This window comes from Hippocampus bargibanti, linkage group LG03 (genome assembly GCF_051943395.1).
Source record: "Hippocampus bargibanti isolate YZ-2025 linkage group LG03, ASM5194339v1, whole genome shotgun sequence".
Classification (NCBI taxonomy): domain Eukaryota; kingdom Metazoa; phylum Chordata; class Actinopteri; order Syngnathiformes; family Syngnathidae; genus Hippocampus; species Hippocampus bargibanti.
In genome coordinates this window covers 19,040,621-19,061,690 of record NC_142736.1, presented here as the reverse complement: position 1 = coordinate 19,061,690, position 21,070 = coordinate 19,040,621, and the positions used below count along the sequence as shown (strand labels likewise).

At 42.9% G+C, this 21,070-nt stretch overlaps 1 protein-coding gene across 1 annotated transcript in view; it reads right to left on the bottom strand.

Annotated features, from left to right (window-relative positions):
• Nucleotides 1-21,070, bottom strand: part of tub (TUB bipartite transcription factor) — a 72,010-nt gene that overhangs the window by 8,668 nt on the left and 42,272 nt on the right. The window contains 6 exon segments of the mRNA XM_088992410.1: nt 23-214; nt 496-617; nt 760-915; nt 2,117-2,242; nt 12,522-12,684; nt 17,641-17,692. Coding sequence (XP_088848536.1) covers nt 23-214; nt 496-617; nt 760-915; nt 2,117-2,242; nt 12,522-12,684; nt 17,641-17,692 — 811 coding nt within the window.

Below are 21,070 nucleotides of genomic sequence, written 5' to 3'. Positions count from 1 at the left end.
CGTGTTGATATTACATCCTCACCTTCTTGCCATCCTCTCGCTCCAAGTGAAGATAGTAGGAGGGATACATGCCTCTGTCCATGCCTTTCTTATCCCTGGTGATTCTGCACTTCACTCGGACCCCCTGTGATGCAGGTCGCAACGAAAACTCTTCCAAGTCTTCCACATCAACGACCGGTTCAGTGACTGGTGGAGTTGTTGCTGATGCAACCTCCTGCAGGGAGAGAAAACCAAAGGTATTTAATATAACAAAGTTAATGGGGTTTGGTTGAATAAAAATGCTTTAATATTGATTATTTTTTTGGTTCTTTTTAAAGTTTGGGAGAGGCATTAAACAACCTAAAGGAAGCACAACTCGACAAAATATTGAACAGTCACTCATGAGTTGGGGTACCACATTATGGCAAATCAATGCATGACACCATTATGAGACATTTTTGGAGGGGGGGGGGCACCCAAACAAGGTAGGAACAGGATCTGAAAACACACTTTTACCTTGCATGACTTCTTGCTGGTGGCGGATCCCGGTCTTGTGTTGTTGTTGAGCTGTGATGAAGTGGAACTAATTTCATCGTTATCATCTTCCTCCTCATCAAAATTCATACTGCTTGATATTCCTTCACAGATAATGGAAATAAATAAGGTGTCAGGTATTGGAAGACAATTTTCAAAAACGCATCTCTCGTTCCATTACATCTTGGTTCAGCAAGTTTGTTGGTCCTAAGGCATTGGTTATGTGGACCAGAAACAATACTGCACCTTTTTTGAGCATGGTCACGCGTAGGTCCTGCTTGCTCTGTGACGGAGTGCAGCTCATGACCGACTCCCCCTCGCCATCCTCTGACGAAGGGTGGCCCACTGTTAAGATTTGAATCTGACTGTCCTCTGTCTGGCAAGCCAAGCTGTCCATCCCTCCTAAGCCACAAAAACAAATAACAAAGTGGAGTTAAACTAAGCTGTTAACTTGTTCTGTTACTCTGTCATGATCTGGTCGGCGCCACCAACGGGTGGCGCTGTCAGCCCCGCCTGCACCTGCACAGGTGCTGGTCGTCCCGATCAGTGGCAGCCTGCCACGTTCGGATTGGCGACCAACGGGTAGCGCTGTCAGCCCTGCGTGCTGCCTCGCTGGTGCTGGTCGTTCCCAATCAGCGACACTCAAAAGGACTCCCGGCACGACCATTCGGCGTCGAGTCATTGTATGCAATTGTATGCACTGTGTATGCATTGTATGCTGTGCTTGTATTTGTTTCACCTTGGCAGACTTTCACTCTTGGTTTTTCTTTTGATACTTTGTATTTTTCTGTTCAAATGATTCAAATGTTTTAGATTTTGTTCCTTTTGACTTTAATACCATTTCTCAAATACAACATGCTGCTCCTTCCTGCCTGCTTTTTGGGATCCACAACTGCCATCACCATCTTGCAAACCGTGACATACCCATGCTCACGCTTAACTGCAGAGCTGAGGTACTCGAGTCACATGACTTGACTCGAGCGAGCCTCCAGTCACTAATTTTAGGATTTGCATGTAAACCTTGTGAGAGGTCAACTTGACTTGGACTTGGTAGTTATGGGACTTGACTAAAAACACATAACTTGACAAGCCTTTCAGCTTCACAGTCAAAATTCACCATTTTGAACCCCCCCCACACACACACACACGCATAAAGGCAGGCCCACCATGTTACGTGCTTCAACTCACCGTTTTTCATCCAATCACAGAACAGGATTCAGCCAGTAAGTCAGTGCCTTTCAGGTTGTGTTAACTTACAGATTGTTAAAACCATTTCATATGACAATATCGGGACGTTATAATAAAGAGTTTCAAAGATTCATCCCATGCTGCAACAAGTTAGGTAATGTACTATTATGTACATCAAATTAGAGGAGAATCATCAATGACATTTCTGACATCTTTCATTTGAAAGATTGTGAACATTTAAATTGATTAGTGACTGAAGTTGAATTTTTCGAGTGTGTATTGTATATCACTTTTCCTGTTGCGTTAGATTTGTGTCTTGCTTGGACTTTGGTACTGCCTGTCACTTCAATGTGTTTGTGAAGCACTCATCTCAAGTTGTTCCTGTGTCGGACTGGCGGTTCATCATCGGGCTGACCTTTGTGCTTCCCTCTCCTCTCCTTCTTGTCACTGCCCGTCTGAGGAGTGGAGCTGCCCTTTTTCATCGAGCGAGGCGGCTGGGGGTCTGCTTTCACCTTCATCTCCTCCTGCTTGGCTTCTGGTGCTAAACAATGAAGTAGCCAAAGTCACATGAAGCATTCTCAGGCAGCAATAAATAAATAGAATCAGGACACTAGTCATACACTAACTGGCCTCTGGTACATTTGCACATTCCACTGAGAGGCAAACCAAATTTCACAGTACTGTACTCGTTATGCTGCCAACGTGTGCCAAATAGCAGAGCTACTGAGATGCATTTCTGCATTTACTTCAAATTAATTGAAAGAGAGAGCAGGCAAATCAATGAAATATTCAACAAAAGGGAATAGATGTCAGAAGATTATGACTTTGCGCAGTGCAGGTAATTATTTCCTTTCTCTGCGGAACAGTAAACTGCAATGTGACATTTTGCCAATGTACTTTTTGTAGGCCTGACAAGAAGGACACCACATGAACCTGAGCTCAGTGGCGCTGACAATTGAATTAATACTTTGATTTCTGTGTCGGGGTACATGCAATTTCCCTGCAGAAATTCACTAAAGAACAATTTCAGTCTCGGTTGTAAAAATAGTTCACTGAAGGAAAGTGAAAAGCATGTTGAGAAAATAAAGTATAAGGCAAAAAAATCCTTCAGTTTTACCCTACATTGAAGTTGCTACTATCTTATCTGATAAGTACAAAGTACGTGTACTTGTGTTTGTTCATCTTCTTAGACTTGAAACACCAGGTGCATTGTTGGTTATTTTAATGGCCTTTTGCACCCTCCTATTTAAGTCAGTAACCAAAAAGAGGGATCAAATTAAAATTCCAATACTAATTTCTACAACTGATTTATTTACATTAGTTAATTTAATTTTGTAAAACAGCCGCATAAAAGCTGCAGGCATATAATGTATTTCACTGTTTTAGTCATTGACATTACTGGAACAGAACCATAATGACACCACCAATTAATTTATCTGACATGAACCAGTTTGCAAATATACATCAGTGAATACATTATCTACAAGGAAGTTTGTACTTTCCCTCAGAAAAAAAACATGACAATAACCTCAATTACAAGTGCATTTAGATGGTACAAGATAGTGGCAAAACACAGCCCATGGTTTGTCTAAATTAGGAATTGGCAACTGACAGCATGCAACCTGCAACAATAAAAAAAAAAATCCCCATCAAAATGCATGATATTACTACCAATGTCTATGAAAAAGGAGTGGGTCTAAATAGGAGGAAAGTTATCTTGAAAACCACAAAATATTAAAACACTTCAAAGCTTGAAAAAACTTATCTCTGCAGTATTCTGCACAACTGTGTTGAGACAGATATTTTCACAAAAAGTGACACAATATAACCATTTTACCACACTTTCTTTAGCCACATGGAAGCTTGTTCATCATGCTTCCATCCATTATCCGAGCCACTAACCCAGTCATGGGCAAACTACGGCCCGCGGGCCACATACGGCCCGTTAGGCTTTTTAATCCGGCCCGCCGAACCTGCCCAAATTATAGTAAAAACAGTGTCTGAAACTCATGACAAAAAGTTAGCAGACAACAGGGCAGATAACTGAAAAGTTGCCATTTTTCACAACTTGAAGCACAATGAGACAACTAATCACATTAAAAAACATTGGCACAAAGTATAAAGTTTTTTTTTTAAATCAAGAACGTACCTACTACAAATGCTACGTTGCTTAATTTACGGTAAATGTGCATGGCTAGATTTTGCTGGAGTAAATTTACCAATGCAACGTTTGCATTGCTTCCTACGAGCCACTAAGCCCTTTCATAAGTCTCACGTACACTTTACAGTCACGGTTTAATGTAAATTTTTCGTTTTGTAGCGTCACATATGTTGTTAGCTTCTTTTGAATCTTTCTTCTGGGCTGACGTTCTGTGCATCTATTTTGGAAAATGACATGCAATTGTACGACTTTATAACGCTTGCGAAAGTCCGGAAGAAAGCAGCAGGCTTCTGATTGGCTGCCGTGCAGAGTATGCAAATTTCACTGCAGGTAGCCTATGTCTGCGTGCTCGGCGACGGTACACGTGTATTGTTTGCGCGTGAAGGCGAGGGCTTCAGGGGAGAGTTTGTTGAGCGCGCGGTCAGGACAAACCATCTATGAATTGGCGGAATTTAACACAAGTAGGTATTATTGAGTTTGAATATTTCGTTGTGGAATAATATGTTTTGAATGTTGAAAGTGATTCCATTTTTCAATAAATGTTGATTTCTTTAACTTTGCCCCTTCGATGGAAACTTATTAAAAACAGACGCAATCTTAATGAATCACAGTGCATATGTTCTTTTAATCTATTTCCATTTCCTCATCCAAGTATCTGCGAAATAGTATGTAAACGCCAGTGACGTGCGGTGAGGTTCATGGCTGGTGAGGCACTGACGTCATCAATGACGTCACCGCTCCTCTCTACTTAGTATTTGAACGGTAAATTCAGCGATTTTGAAAAAAATCCTAAAACGGTGAAATTAAATGAACAAGAACTTTAAAGTACAAATCACTAAATACATCTAACTGTTTAATTTATTTTTTCATTTGATATTTCCATGACAGCTTTCCATGATGACAGGTGAGGCACTGCCTCACCTGCCTCCACTGACTGCACGTCACTGGTAAACGCCATATTCCTTGAGGCAAATTTATTTACTGATCAGGGATATTTTTCACATTTGAAAGACAGTTAATAAATTGGGTTCTTACTGTGCGATGAGGTTTGTACACAGTACATTTAAAGGACAACCGCCACCATTTTTTTGTGTTTCCCACTGACATCAGAAAAACGTTTTATAGCATCTAAAATAAAATCAGGCAGGCTGATATTTTTAGTTAAATGAAAAACACCAATAAAAATGACTTCAAAATGAATCCGGAAATGGCCAGTTTCAGAAGGTCCCACCCCCTTGTTCGTGACGTCACGCCAAGACATCTTGCTTTGCTCGAGAATCAAAACAATGGCTTCAGATTCGGAGAAGATGCTTTCTTGTTACTCATCCAGTTATGAATATGATTCAAATAGTTCTGAAGAGGAAAGCATAAATGTTTGCAATTGATTCAAGGAGTCCTCCCATATCAATTCGAGAAGGGAAGGGAATTTGTGTCAGCGAATATCAAATAGTTGTCTTGGTGCAACACACAACGATTCACCATGCCGTTATTTATGTGTTTTCCTTCTAATTTCGCCATCAACACGGATCAACACGAAGTTTTCAGACCAAACAAAGTACCCAAAATGCATTGTGTGTCGCTTTCACGGTCAGGGGCGGTCCAAATGTGACGTCACATGGGGATCGTCATCAACTCGAAAACAAGACTTTGTGAATATTCAGCGCAAGTCTTAGAACGTAAACTATAGCTATATGCTGTGGAATCTTTGTAAAATATGCTCAGTCAAAGTCATTTGAAGTGATTTTATAAATTATGGACATAACTTGTCCGGAGGTGTCGGTTGTCCTTTAATGCTTTAGGTTTAGTATTTCCGGCCCAAACACTCCCTCCAAATGTTCCTGGCCCGGCCCCTCTGTCAAATTTTAGAACCCAATGCGGCCTGCGAGTCAAAAAGTTTGCCCACCCCTGCACTAACCCCTGTGAGGGTTGCGGGCGTGCTGTAACCTATCCCAGCTGTCTTCGGGCAGGAGGCAGAGACATGCCAAACTGATTGCCAGCAAATTGCGAGGCACACAGACAAACAACCATTTACACTCCCAATCATACCTGGGGACAATACAAATTCTTCAATTAACCGACAATTCATACTTTTGGAATGATGGAGGAGAATGGACGACCCAGAGAAAACCCCATGAGAGAAGCTTTCGACCATCGCTCCACCTTGCAACTTTATCAGTCGCACGAAATGAACATTAACGCAAAGAAATGAACAAATAAATAATAGTTTGACAACCACGGGACACGGAAGCTCTTGTGAAACAGTTTTTGATATATGCACATTCTAAAACATTCAATGTTTATTATAAACCACTCATTTATGTGTCTAAGTTTAGTCTACGTTGTGTATATATATATATATATATTTGTGACGTCACGAGAGGCTGTGTCCTGGAGGGCAAATACATCCCCCTAAGATGGCTCCACCCAGAGAGAGTCTTGGCCCCACCTGGTGGAAGGCAGCAATTAAACCCACACAACTCCAGCTGATCAGGGCTTGATTGGAAAGCAGGGCTCTTAAGGCAGAGAGCCTCTGAGTGTGCAGCTTGGGGAAAGACAAGCTCGATTGCTGTGCTCTGTGGAGAAGTTGATTGCTGCGTGGAACTCATTGCCAGTTGGGACCACACGACTGGACACTGGATTTGAACCTAGCTAAGGTGGCTAGGCTACATGACGAGGACGTCAAGAGGGGTGAGGCCTAGAGACTCTTGTAAAGAACTCCGTCTTCAGTTTTACCTCAGAAGAGACCTTATTTGGATTTAAGTAGCAGAAGAGACTTTATTTGGATTTAAGTATCAGAAGAGACTTTATTTTGACAAGTATTGGAAGAGACACTATTCGAACCTTTGTTGCTTGTGAATTCCCCCTGGAACCCTTGATTAAAACCTTTTGTTTGTATCCAAACCTGTCGTCCATTGCACTTCTTGTCCCGTCCCGCTGAGAGCTAGCCTCTCATGATATCACATATGGTGGAGGATGCGGGTATTGGACAAGCGTTAGTAAGTGCATGGACATTGATGGGTTGTGTTATGTTTTTTCTAAATTGAAAAATCCTCAATTACAACAATGGAAGACATTTTGAAAACCCTGCTTGCAAGTCAGGAAGCCCAATATCGGGCCAATTTGGCTCTCCTGGAGGAGCAAAAGAGAGCCAATGAACTGAGGGCAGAGGAATTGCTCTTGCAGAAACAAATGGCCGCCAAGAATATTCCCCGGGTGAAGGCGGGGGATTTTTTAGCCAAGATGGGGGCGACGGATGATGTTGAGGCGTACTTGCATACGTTTGAAGCAACCGCCACTCGAGAAAAGTGGCCCAAGCAGCAGTGGGTGGGATTGCTTGCACCCTTCCTGACAGGGGAATCGCTGAATGCTGTCCTGGACTTGACCGCAGACAGAGCAGAAGACTACGACTATTTAAAAGCTGAAATTCTCAGCAGACATGGGCTCACCAAGTTCGGGATGGCACAGCGCTTCCACACCTGGACTTTCCAGCCAGACCAACCTCCACGGGAACAGATGCACGAATTGGCCCGCATCGCACGGAAGTGGCTGGAACCGGAAAGGAGCACGGCAGCTGAGGTGGTCGAGGCCATTATCGTGGATCGCTACTTACGAGCCCTGCCCTATGAGGCAAAAAGGATAATCAGTCAGCAGTCGCTGACTACTGCGGGTCAAACAGTGGCAGCGGTGGAGCAGTACCAGGCCACAGCGGAGATGCTGCGAACGACCAAGAGGGAAACCGGCAACACATCCCCATCCCGGACTGAAATGGCCCGCCCAAAGTTGCCCAAGCCCGCCAAGATTGCTCCAGGTAGGGTCAGAAGTCCACCCAGGCAGTGGCGGACGCCCAGTGGCACCGAAAGCAGACGATGCCACAGATGCGGAGAGACGGGACACATCTCATGGCAGTGTGGAAAACCAGCGGAAGAGTCAATGCCGACCGCTGACTCTTCTAGTGCCCACCCTGCTCACTATGCCTCCCTCCTGGGGGGTAGTGAAAGCTCACTAACACGACCCCCCACCTGTCCAGTGACGGTGAATCAACAGGATGTTGAAGCCCTGCTGGACTCCGGAAGCCTGGTCACCTTGGTGCGCCAAACGCTGGTCGATCCAACCAGGTTATCTCCGGAGAAAACCCTTCCAGTCTCCTGCGTCCACGGAGACACCAGAGAGTACCACACTACGGAACTCACCATGACCACAACCAAGGGAATCATCCGCACGGTAGCTGGTGTGGTTGACTCTCTCCCTGTCCCCCTCCTGATTGAACGCGACTGCCCGGCCTTTCAACCCCTGTGGAGAGAAACACAGGAAAGACTGGCCCGACTACCTCGGAAGGGGAGAGGTAAGACGCGTGCAGTGAATACTCAAGCCTACCCCTCTAATTCACTCTCCCCAGCCTGTGCCCTCCTAGGGACAGCAAATGCACCACCGGAGACGGAGTCTGGCCCAGAGACCGCCGAGGAAACTCCAGCGCCAGAAAATCTCCCGGCTTCCAGTGGTGATGAGAACCCAGGGACCCAGAAGCTGCTTCCTCTAACAGGCCGGTATGGTACAGCCCAGTTACAGGATCCTACCCTTGCCAACGCCATGAAGAATGTGCAGGTTTTAGAGGGTGTAGTACTGGGGGAAAGGACAAGCCCCACATACCCCCATTTTGCGGTTGATCGGGGGCTATTATACCAGGTTACGAAGCAAAATGATGAAGTACGCGAGCTACTTCTTGTACCACAACCCCACCGAGCTACAGTACTGGACTTGGCACACACACACCTGCTAGGGGGACACCTAGGGGTGGAAAAGACAAAAGAGAGAATCTTGCAACGGTTCTTCTGGCCAGGAGTACACAAGGATGTCGAGAACTATTGTCGTTCTTGCCCCGAGTGCCAACAGGTGGCGCCCAAGCCCACGTACAGAAACCCGCTAATTCCCTTACCCATCATTGAGACCCCTTTTCAGAGGCTTGGGCTGGACATAGTCGGACCCCTACCAAAAAGTGCGAGGGGACACCAGTATATTTTAGTAATGATGGATTATGCCACCCGGTTCCCAGAAGCTGTCCCCCTCAGAAAGGCTACCACAAAGCAGATCGCAAAGGAACTGTTTGCTCTTGCCAGCCGGGTAGGGATCCCAAAGGAAATACTGACCGACCAGGGAACCCCCTTTATGTCCAAGGTCATGAAGGACCTGTGTGCCCTGCTCAAGGTCAAGCAGCTGAGAACCTCCATCTACCACCCACAGACAGATGGATTGGTAGAGCGATTCAACAAAACAATCAAGGCCATGATGAGGAAAGTTATCAAAGAAGATGGCCGAAACTGGGATCAACTGCTCCCATACTTGCTGTTTGCCGTGAGGGAGGTACCACAGTCTTCTACCGGTTTCTCACCCTTTGAGTTGTTGTACTCTTACAGGCCCCGGGGACTGCTGGATATCGCCAAAGAGGCTTGGGAAGAGCAGCCGTGCCGACAACGTACCCTCATCGAGCATGTGGGGGACATGCGGGAAAGGATGAAGGCCATTTACCCCATAGTGCGAGAACACATGGAAGCGGCCCAACGACAGCAGCAAGCCTCCTACAATAGACCTGCCCAGCCTCGAGAGTTCAAGCCAGGGGACCGAGTGCTGGTCTTGGTACCAACCGTGGAGTGCAAGTTCCTGGCATCCTGGCAGGGGCCCTTTGAGGTCATCGAACGCGTGGGGGAGGTAAACTACAAGGTGAGGCAACCTGGTAAGAGGAAACCGGAGCAGATTTATCACGTTAACCTCCTAAAGAAATGGCATGCCAGAGAGGCGCTGTTTAGTTGCCTACCCCCCAGCGAGGCGAAGGAACCGGCCAGAGAAGACGTCCAGACGGGTCCAAATTTGTCCCCACACCAACGCCAGATGACCCTCGAATTGGTTGAGCGTAACCAAGACGTCTTCTCCTCCATACCTGGACACACGGACGTGGTGCAACACGAGATACGCACCACACCTGGAAAAACAGTCCACCAACGTCCATACCGGGTGCCGGAGGCCCGTAAGGCAGCTATTCAAGAGGAGATACGGAAGATGCTGGAACTTGGAATAATTGAGGAGTCCCAAAGTGCCTGGGCAAGTCCGATCGTGTTGGTTCCCAAGCCAGACGGGTCAATACGATTCTGCAACGACTATCGGAAGTTGAATGAGGTGTCTGAATTTGATGCGTACCCGATGCCTCGTGTTGATGATCTTATTGACTCCCTGGGACAGGCACTCTCGACCTCACAAAGGGTTATTGGCAGGTGCCCCTGACCCCGGCATCAAAGGAGAAGACAGCCTTCGCCACACCTGAGGGGCTCTACCAATACACCAGGCTCCCGTTTGGTCTCCATGGAGCACCCGCCACGTTTCAGCGCCTAATGGACCGGATTCTCACCCCCCACAAGAGGTACGCAGCAGCATATTTAGATGATGTCGTCATACAGAGTCCCGACTGGGAGAGTCACTTACCCCGAGTGCAAGCTGTGATTGACTCCCTCAGAAAAGCAGGTCTCACAGCGAACCCGAAAAAGTGCAGGTTGGCATTTGGCGAGACCAACTACCTGGGCTACACTATAGGATGGGGGCTGGTGAAGCCTCAAGAAGCAAAACTACGGGCCATACGAGATTGGCCCCAACCACTTACCAAGAAGCAGGTGAGGTCGTTCTTAGGCATGGCTGGCTACTATAGACGCTTTATCGCTGACTTCGCTACTATAGCAGCCCCCATGACAGAATTGACGACCAAAAAACACTCCCGATTGGTGAAATGGAACCCAGAGGCCGAAATGGCCTTCGCCAATCTAAAACAGGTGTTATGTTCCAGCCCGATCCTGGTGGCACCAGACTTCAGCAAGGACTTCATGGTGCAAGCGGATGCATCAGAAGTTCGTCTGGGGGCTGTACTCTCGCAAGTACATGGAGGAGAGGAACATCCCATCCTGTACCTTAGCAGGAAGCTGTTGCCCAGGGAAAAGAATTATTCCACAGTGGAGAAGGAGTGCCTGGCCATTACATGGGCGCTGGAGTCATTGCGCTTCTATCTCCTGGGAAGACGTTTCACAGTGGTCTCTGATCATGCTCCTCTCCAATGGATGGCCAGGAACAAGGAGACCAACAGCAGAGTAACAAGGTGGTTCTTGAGTCTGCAGGCCTTTAACTTCTCTGTGGTCCACAGGGCTGGCAAGCGCCAAGGCAATGCGGATGCCCTCTCCCGAAGGGAGGCCTTCCTGGCCTGTTTCGCATCCTTCACCCCGCCGAGGACGTCGGTCTCAAGGGGAGGGATGTGTGATGTCACGAGAGGCTGTGTCCTGGAGGGCAAATACATCCCCCTAAGATGGCTCCACCCAGAGAGAGTCTTGGCCCCACCTGGTGGAAGGCAGCAATTAAACCCACACACCTGCAGCTGATCAGGGCTTGATTGGAAAGCAGGGCTCTTAAGGCAGAGAGCCTCTGAGTCTGCAGCTTGGGGAAAGACAAGCTCGATTGCTGTGCTCTGTGGAGAAGTTGATTGCTGCGTGGACCTCATTGCCAGTTGGGACCACACGACTGGACACTGGATTTGAACCTAGCTAAGGTGGCTAGGCTACATGACGAGGACGTCAAGAGGGGTGAGGCCTAGAGACTCTTGTAAAGAACTCCGTCTTCAGTTTTACCTCAGAAGAGACCTTATTTGGATTTAAGTAGCAGAAGAGACTTTATTTGGATTTAAGTGTCAGAAGAGACTTTATTTTGACAAGTATTGGAAGAGACACTATTCGAACCTTTGTTGCTTGTGAATTCCCCCTGGAACCCTTGATTAAAACCTTTTGTTTGTATCCAAACCTGTCGTCCATTGCACTTCTCGTCCCGTCCCGCTGAGAGCTAGCCTCTCATGATATCACAATATATATATATACAGTAAAGTCTCGTTATATCGATATCGGATATATCAATAGTCCCGGTTATATCGATACTATTTCTATGCACGCACGGAGAAAATTACATGCAAACAGGGTCGGATATATCGATAGTCCCGGTTATATCGATATTTTTTCGGACTCCCTTGAATATCGATATAACGAGACGTTTACTGTGTGTGTATATATATATATATATATATATATATATATATATATATATATATATATATATAATATATATATATATATATATATATATATATATATATGTGTGTGTGTGTGTGTAGTTTGATTTATAACTTCATGTATTTGTAGTGTATACACTCATATTATGTTTCAGTCTAATGTTCCGCGCCTTAAGTCACAGCCGATTGGCTCCCTTTGAAATGAGTTCTTTCCCGCTAAGGTATAAATAACATCTGTTGGGGGAACAGCCTCCCCTTTTTTCTTCACTGGTCCCTTTGTCTCTCTCTTGCTCGGAGCTCTGGCTGAATAATAAATATTCTTTTTTTTATATCACCTTACTTCCTCCTGATTGAATATTTTTACGACACAAATGAACTGAACCGGCAGAAGAACAAGATTTAATCTGAAAAGATTCATAATCTAACAGTTTTTTCCACTGGTGAACTTTTTATTTAAATTTGTCATTGGAGTGAATGTTAGCTCAATGAAGTCCAATAGAATGTACTATAAAGTACACACACATAGCTCTACCATTCGCATTCATGAGACAGCATGAAGAGGGTCCAACTAACCGTGATAGATGGTGCTGCTGTTACTGCTGAGGTAGGATTCCACCAATGGAGCCTGCTCCTCGCTCTGTTTGGTGCGACGGGTGCGAGATCGTCCATCTACGTTGGACTGGACCATCAGGGGTTCTTGACGCTTCTTCTTTTGTTTTTGCTCAAGGAGCACTCGCTGTCCATGGTGGAAGCAATATGAGGACACAGAGATTAATTGAGAATTTAGATTGGAACTGAATACAAAAGGAAGGTATTCATTTTCAGATGGACACCACATTGTGCCAAACCGCTTTCACGTGAGTTTGTCGAGAGCCATTCATTTGGACTGTCACTTACATGCACATCTTCAAGCTAGAATCCATCAAATATTCAAAGTTTCTATTCATGGAGGGCTTGGGGAAGAGCATGACATGAAAGCATGTCATCATTGTCAGGTTGGCTGTGTCCTTTATTTTAAAGAGGGTGCGTTTTCTTCCTTTGCTAAATAAAGTGTGAATGACACATTGAAGACAAGTCGAGGCAGTTTTATGTATCTAACATATTTCAAACACAAGGCAACTCAATGTGCGTCACACAAGCAAAGACACAACACCTCTGAGCATTCACAAACAGAACCATAAACATCAATCAACATCAAAAGAGAGAAAACAAAATTAGCCAACAACAATTACAAAATGAACATACATTGACATCATTTAATCAGATTACCATTTAATGAAGTTTTCTAAAATAACAATCAATATAAAATAAATCACTGGAAAAAACAACAACATTGTTTTAAAATGTTTTGAAGACTTTAATCAAATGTATGGGGGAAAAAATACGTTTTTAACCCGGATTTAAAAGCATTTGAAACTCAGGGCTGATTTATAGAGAAACTGACAATATTGTTGATGATTTATTGCATTTACATGCAGCATAAGAACTCAATGGTGATTCATCAAGTTTATTTTGGACTTTGGACTCATTCCAGAACACAAGTCTGCCGATCTCAGAGCCCTACTGGATTTGTACTCAAGCAATGTATTCTGGATCCAACTGTTCATAATTCAGAGACCAGTTGCAGAATTTTAAAATCTATTCTCCAGTTTACATGGATCCAGTTTAAAGCCTTTGAAACTGGAGGAATGAAGAGAACCTAAAAGCCAAATCATGGAGTGTCTTCATCACTGAGCGTGTTAACCTATGTGCTTTGCCTGAATTAATGATTATAAAAGAAGAGAGGAACATTGATATTGTTTTTGACAGCATAACAAAATGCATATACAGTAATAAAGTCTACACACCCATTCAAAATGTCTGGGACACAAACCTTAAGGGCTTACCAGGGGAAAAATATCCGAAGACGTCTTGCTTGTCTCCTTATTCCTTCATTTAGGTAGTAGTTAACTATGCTTTTGGTATTATCTTTGTTTCATAATGTGTGCACAGAGCTCACAAAGTAGTATGTATGTTTGTCAATTAGTGTTGGGCAGAGCTCTTTTAGGTTACAATTGGTTGTTGCTAATAATTGCCTTGATATGGCATAGGAACAATAACAGGAAAACACCTCAATGGGGTATATAAAGTGATTGCAAGAGATAAGGCGCATTGGATTATAGGGCGCACTTTTGGCTTTTGAGAAACTTGAATGCTTTTAGGTGCGTCCTACCGTGTGGAAAATGTGGTATACTTTATGCATAAGGGTGTGGAAATATTTAGTCTACCAATGCAGTAGCATTGATTATTATGTGTATAATATAGTGTATTACAGTATGATATCTATAATGTTTTAACCCTTTAGACTCTTAATTGACTTGATGAAAATATTGTTCCCTTCCCGATTCATGTAACGCATATTAAACATTTTAAGTCGTACGTCTGATTTCTTAACAAGTCTTTAAAAAGAATCCCTGTAATCATACACTGTTCAGCACCGAGTATAAAAGGAGCTTTCATCTATCTGTCAGTGGAACACTCCAGAGACCAGCTGACCTTTTCAGGCCCCACGCCGGCATTGCAGGGGGTGGTGTCAGCATAAAAGAGCTGTTTTATCGAATGATGTCAACATGTTCCTCTACTGCAGTGATTCCCCTGTAGCACCGCTGTGTGCCATGACAAATCACAAGTGGGGGCAATCGAAAAAGTTTCCTGTTTCACTTCTCCTGTCCGAATTTTTTGTATATTACAAATATTGTTTTTTATCTTTTTAGGGCAGAGAACGGCAACTGGTGGACCACAGGCCACCAAATAAATAAATACATAATAATAATAAATAATAATAATAATAATAATAATAATAATAAATAATAATAATAATAATAATAATTGACAATAATGTTTTTTTCTCAATCTTATTTGGCGTGGGAATTTCTAAGATGATTCCTGATGATTTTAAGAAATGCATTTATTTTTGTTATGTGTGCATTTTCACCACTCAGGCCTGTGTGGTCCTTATTCCTCGCTCATAGTGGGCTTCCATTGTGAGTTAAGCTAAATCACCATTCATTAATCGTTGGGAAACATCGCTTTGTTTTGCTGCATTCCAGACAACTAGGAAATCTAAATGATCTCAGATTTTAACAGTAGCGACCCCAAATCATTCCAGGCAATTATTAAACAGCAAAGTGCCTGATAGTGCAGCTGTTGTTTTTCTTTTTTATTTATGTACTGTAAATAGAGGAATATCTTATTCCACAGAATAACTTCACACATAAGAGAATGGCGTATCTTCATGCAGTCACCATCGAACATACTGAAGTGATTATGCAGCGTTATCCTACTCTCTAATAAAAAAAAGGGTGGGGCATTTTTGAGTGAATTGATTTTAGAAAGATATCTGGGACGTAACATAAGATTTCTGTTCACCAGTTTTACACGAGAGCCCAATGCCCTGAAAAGAATGTGTATGTATTGTATTTTCAACACTATAAGCCGCTTTAGAGTATGAAGTGGACCTTCCATGAATGGCCTTCATTAACAGAAAGTTCATGTATAGATAGGGCCCACCACATTATTAGGCGCATAGAATAGAAGCTACAATAGTGGCTGTAAAGTGGTGTTCATCCACTAGATGGAGCAACACTAAAATAATACAATACAATAGAATGCAGCTTTATTTATATAGAAAGCATTCTCAACCGCTGCAGCTGTGAAATAGCCCTTTACCGAATATTTAAAATATGATGTCCAATGAATCCAAATATTGGTTCTTATATAAGGTGCACACTTTTGTGTGGCGAATAGTGTGTATCCCAAAAATTAATTTCCCATAGGAAACCATTAAAATGAGAATAATCAGTTCCCAGGTCCTCATAAAACATAATTTTCTACTTTCTAATTTTCTAAGCCTTAAAACAGGGGTCGGGAACCTATGGCTCGCGAGCCATATATGACTCTTTTGATGATTGCATATGGCTCGCCGATAAAACTAAATACATATTGTCGTTTTTTTTCGGCGTTCATTTCTCGTTGGGGCTGCAGTTGGCGGAAAGGGCAATTTTGATTGGATGACACTGACCTAGAATGGCCGAAAGCGCCATTTTGATTGGATGATAGTGGCCGTCATGTTGAAACAGGTAAACGCCCAACTAGTGCACTTCACGCCCAACTAGTGCACTTCAGCGTGAATGCACCGGAGCATTAGAGGAGAGAAAATGTTCTGATTCTAATTTGCAATGAAACAATACCATCGATGAAACAGTCGAATGTCAGTGACATTTTAACAAGCCCCATGTTAACGTTAGCATCGACATACTTCTGCGAGAAGTAGATTGCAGATAGCAAGTGTGGAAGCTTATGAGCCGTGTGCAGGCTAGCTAGCAGTAACTTCGCCTCTGGACCGGCAAATTGAGTTTCATTCCGATCGTTTGGCTGGATTTTTACCAATCACAAAGAACGGAAAACCATTCATGTTAACGGTGAGTACTATCACAAAGTTATTTTAAATAATACATTCTGATATTTTGTTGAAAAGTGGCCGCGTGTGCGCGCGTGTATGTGTGCGCGCGCGCACGCGAGCGTTTGTATGTACGCGTGCACGTGCGTGTGGCTCTCACTGAAAAACATTTCTAAATATTTTACTTTTATGGCTCTCTTAGTCAAAAAGGTTCTCGACCCCTGCCTTAAAACTACCCAAAATATACCTTATTGTATGTAATATGTAAATGTGCTATGGTATTATAATTAAAGAAATAAACTGTAGTGTATAATAAAGTCATTTTATTTACCTTTGTGATGGTCGTTGATGGCTTGATGGAATGGAGTGGCCGGTTTCATCGGCATTAAACACTTGAAGAGGAACGTAGCCTTCTTCTTTCACCATCTTGAGGAATGATCCCTTGTAGGTGCTTTCTCTGCGATCATTTTACCTTGTTCCTCATCAATTGTGTTCTGTTTAGCTGGGTTGATAGCTTTTTGCATCAAGTGTACAGATGGCTTGTGTGGGTTACTTGTGGAGCCTGATTGATGGGAATTTTAACTTTGCAGTCTGCACTCTGCCTTTGAACTATCAAACTATTGAAACAAGTCCAAATTTTACAGTTTTCTGTCCATTCTGTCACTCTCTCGCTCTGTCGTCTACCTTTCTCTTCAATGTTTAACCCCCCCCCCCCCCCCACCACCACCTCACTGCTGCGTTCCTGACCAATCACGTGGCTTTAACCGAAGACTGGGGGCGGGGAATAGAGGACAAAAAAATGACGGCCACCATTTTCTTTTTTGGAGAATGGCTTCACTCTCTCTCTGTCTGTAACCCCCACCCCTCACTGCTGCGTTCTTGACAAATCACGTGGCTTTAACCGACGACTGGGGGCGGGGAATAGAGGACCAAAACAAGCCGGCTGCCATTTTCTTGTTAGGAGAACGGGCTCGTTCGCGAACGACACATCATTCATTGTGGCAACTCCGTGTCTATCCCGAAAAATAGTTCGTGTGCCAAGGTAAAATTTTCAGAAATTTAACGTTCGTAAACCGAAAAGTTTGTAAGCCAAGCGGTTTGTAAACCAAGGTATCACTGTATGTTGAATAAACCAAGCCCAAATTTCCCACTGAATAAGTCAGTTTGAATGTCAACACAAGTTAATTTCAGTATTTCTACCTGGAGGAGTGCTATTAGATTTTCCTTGGGTAAAATGTGTGAGAAATTATTTACCTGCCGATCAAGCTTCTGCTGTCTGAGGTTTGTGCCCTCGTCATCTAAAGTGCTGAAAAGAGAAAACAAAAAATCAGCATAAAATATCAACCAATGTGAACAGTTTGTTTGGGATCACATTCAATCATATATATGAACAGTGCAGCATGTTAGATTCAGAAAACCATGTGGTGGTCAGGTACAGTCATTACTTTTTAAACAATTTCAATGTATTTAATTATAGCTTAACTCTCTGTACCTTTAAAAACAATTGAATCAAATTCATCACTTTTTTCAATGGACTCATGATATATGCCGTAACTTAAAGGACAACCGACGTCTTCGGACAAGTTGTGTCCATAATTTGTAAACTGGCTTCAAATGACTTCTGAGCGTATTTTAATAAGATTCCACCGCATATAGCTATATTTTACGTTTTAAGACTCACTCTGAATATTCAGGAAGTCTTGTTTTTGAGTTGGTGATGAGTCCGTACGTGACGTCATGAACGGACCGCCCCCTGACCGTAAAAAAGACGTATTGTGGCGTCCTTCCATCACGTCAATGTATTTTGCTGTACATGTTTGGTCTGAGAACCGTGTTGCACCCAAAAGCCGCCAGAAGAGGGAGTCCAAGCTCCATATAAGGAATTTATCAGCCTGTGGAAGCGGAGTTGGCCACTGGAGGTCGCCATTTTGTGCCTCTTTTCTGATGATCCATTGTTGCCTCAATGTTGCCTCAAAATGGCATGGAATAAATTATTTAATCGATTGCAAACATGTATGCTTTCCTCTTCAGAATTATTTGAATCATATTCATAACTGGATGTGTAACAAGAAAGCATATTTTCCGAATCTGAAGCCATTGTTTGGATTCTCCAGCAATGCAAGACGTCTTGAGGTGACGTCACGAACTGGGGGCGGGACTTTCTGAAAATGCCCAATTCACAGCTCAATTTTTTCCAGATTTTGGACACTAAGTCATTTTTATTGGTGTTTTGCATTTGACAAAAAATATTATACTGCGTGTTTTGGGTATTTTAGATGCTATCAAACGTTTTTCAGATGTCAATTAAAAAACAAAAAAGTGACATCGGTTGTTCTTTAACTCTCTGTACCTTGACGAACAATTGAATCAAATTCATCACTTTTTTCACACAAGCTTACACTGTGCTGATCGAAAATCTTGGCTCATTTCCAAGGCTGGGTCTCCATGGCAACAAGTGCAGGTACAGAATAAAATCAGTTCACATGATGACACCAAACCCTATTTATAGGGCGATTGGTGACCAGTGAGACAAATGAACAAGAATAATCATCACACCATGATAGCAGTGGATGACCGTTTTTTTACTCATAGTTCTTTGATTTATTTTCTGAAACCACTTTAGAACGTGGGAGGATGTAGCGTGAACAAAAAAAACATGCAAGAATAGACAGAACATGCACTATTTTACATCACACACAACTTTTGTAATAAGTCTGAAGCACCTTAATGCTTGCTGCAAATGATTTTGCCATTGCCATTTTGATACATTATATTTTCTCACTGGCCTTCCATTCATCCAAATGAAAGACGGCAAACCGGAAGCACACGATAAGAAACTTAAACATAAAAAAATTGAAGCAAACAATATCCTGAATTTACCTCAACTCACTTCAACACAGTTCCTTGACCCCAAGATTACACAAGATCATGAAAAAGTACCATTTCTGTTTGGATAAATTTCCTAAACTAAGTGCAACATAGTTTCCGAGCACCAAAATGGCTAGGCAAAATAATAATAATAATAATAATAATAAAAATATTATTATTATTATTATTATTATTATTATTATTATTATTATTATTATTATTATTAATTCTTCTTTTTTATTGAATGTGAAGATGATTTGGTCTCATCCCTTTCCAGAAAATGTTGATGCATTGCATGGTAATTTTCACCCAGTCAAAGCTTATGCTTTGGATTGGATTGGATTGGATATGCCTTTATTAGTCTCACAGTGGAGAAATTTACATTTCACAGCAGCAAAGTGATGATTTGTAGTTTTAATAATGTGAGAACATGGTGTCGCTTCACTTTATTATGTGAATCTAGATGAAAATGAGAACCATGGGGACAACAAAGTCTCTCAAAAGCGGTTCAATATGGTATACAGCTTGCAAAGCGCTTTTGGGATTTAGATCTAATACATCTTATTGACTCACACAGTGTCTCGCTGATATTGCAACAGAGAGAATCTGCAGCGGCTAAAACTTCTGGTCAAGAGCATGAGTACAAGTCACTGCAGCAATGACTACGACTGGCTTGGCAGATAAGTGGCTGCACGATATCAAGCGCATATCTGATTTGCCATCATTAAATGCATTTTGTGAGTTTTGCCTGGCTGAGCAGAATGGGTACAACTGGGTAATATCACATGCTCCACAAACAACCGTATTGACTTAAATCTTATCTGACTTGATGACGCTCTGTACACTGACTTCATGTCATTGGTCCAAGCAAATGTTTAAAGGTCAATGTCGCAAAAGCAATGAGAATGAAATGACATTCTGAATGATTTCAGAGACTGGAGAAGCCAACATGTTTGGGTTTGTAAAGAATATGTCAGTCAGTAAAGAATAATCTGAAAAGAAAATGTACGTTTTGACAGGAGTGTTTTATAGAAACATTATGTTCTGTTAAAAATCACACTTACTGTTTCTGTGCTTCCGCATTATTCTAGTACTGTAATTGCATTAATTTGAATCCTACATAAAACATTCAAGGTAGCTTCTGCTTATAGATTTTGCAGTGTATACACAAAGTCCAGTATTTTTCCATTTTTTCTGTCAGAAAGAGACAAAGCTCCTCTTCTTTTCCTTTCGGCTTTTCCCTTCAGGGGTCGCCACAGCGAATCAATGTCCTCTATCTAACCCGGTTTTGTGCATCCTCTTCTCTCACACCAGCTACCTTCATGCCCTCTTTGACAACATCCATAAACCTCCTCTTCGGTCTTCCTCTCCGTCTCCAGTCTGGCAGTTCAGGGCTCAGCATCCTTCTCCGGATATCGTCACTCTCTCTCCTCTGGACATGTCTAAACCATCTCAGTCTGGCCTCTCTGACCTTCTCTCCAAAGCCTCTAACATGAGTTGTCCCTCTTATGTACTCATTCCTGATCCCATCCAACCTGGTCACTCCCTAAGAAAACCTCAACATCTTCAGCTCTGCTACCTCCAGCTCTGCTTCCTGTCTTTTCTTCAGCGGCACTGTCTCCAGTCCAAACATCATGTCTGGTCTCACCTCTTTTTTCTACACTTTTCCTTTCATCCTAGCTGAAACCCTTCTATCACACATCACACCTGACATTTTTCTCCAGCCGCTCAAAAAAAAAAAAAAAAAAAAAGTCTATTTTATCAATTGCAACAAACCAACGTTTCGTTACAGCAGTTGGCTCTGGGTTTTTTTCTA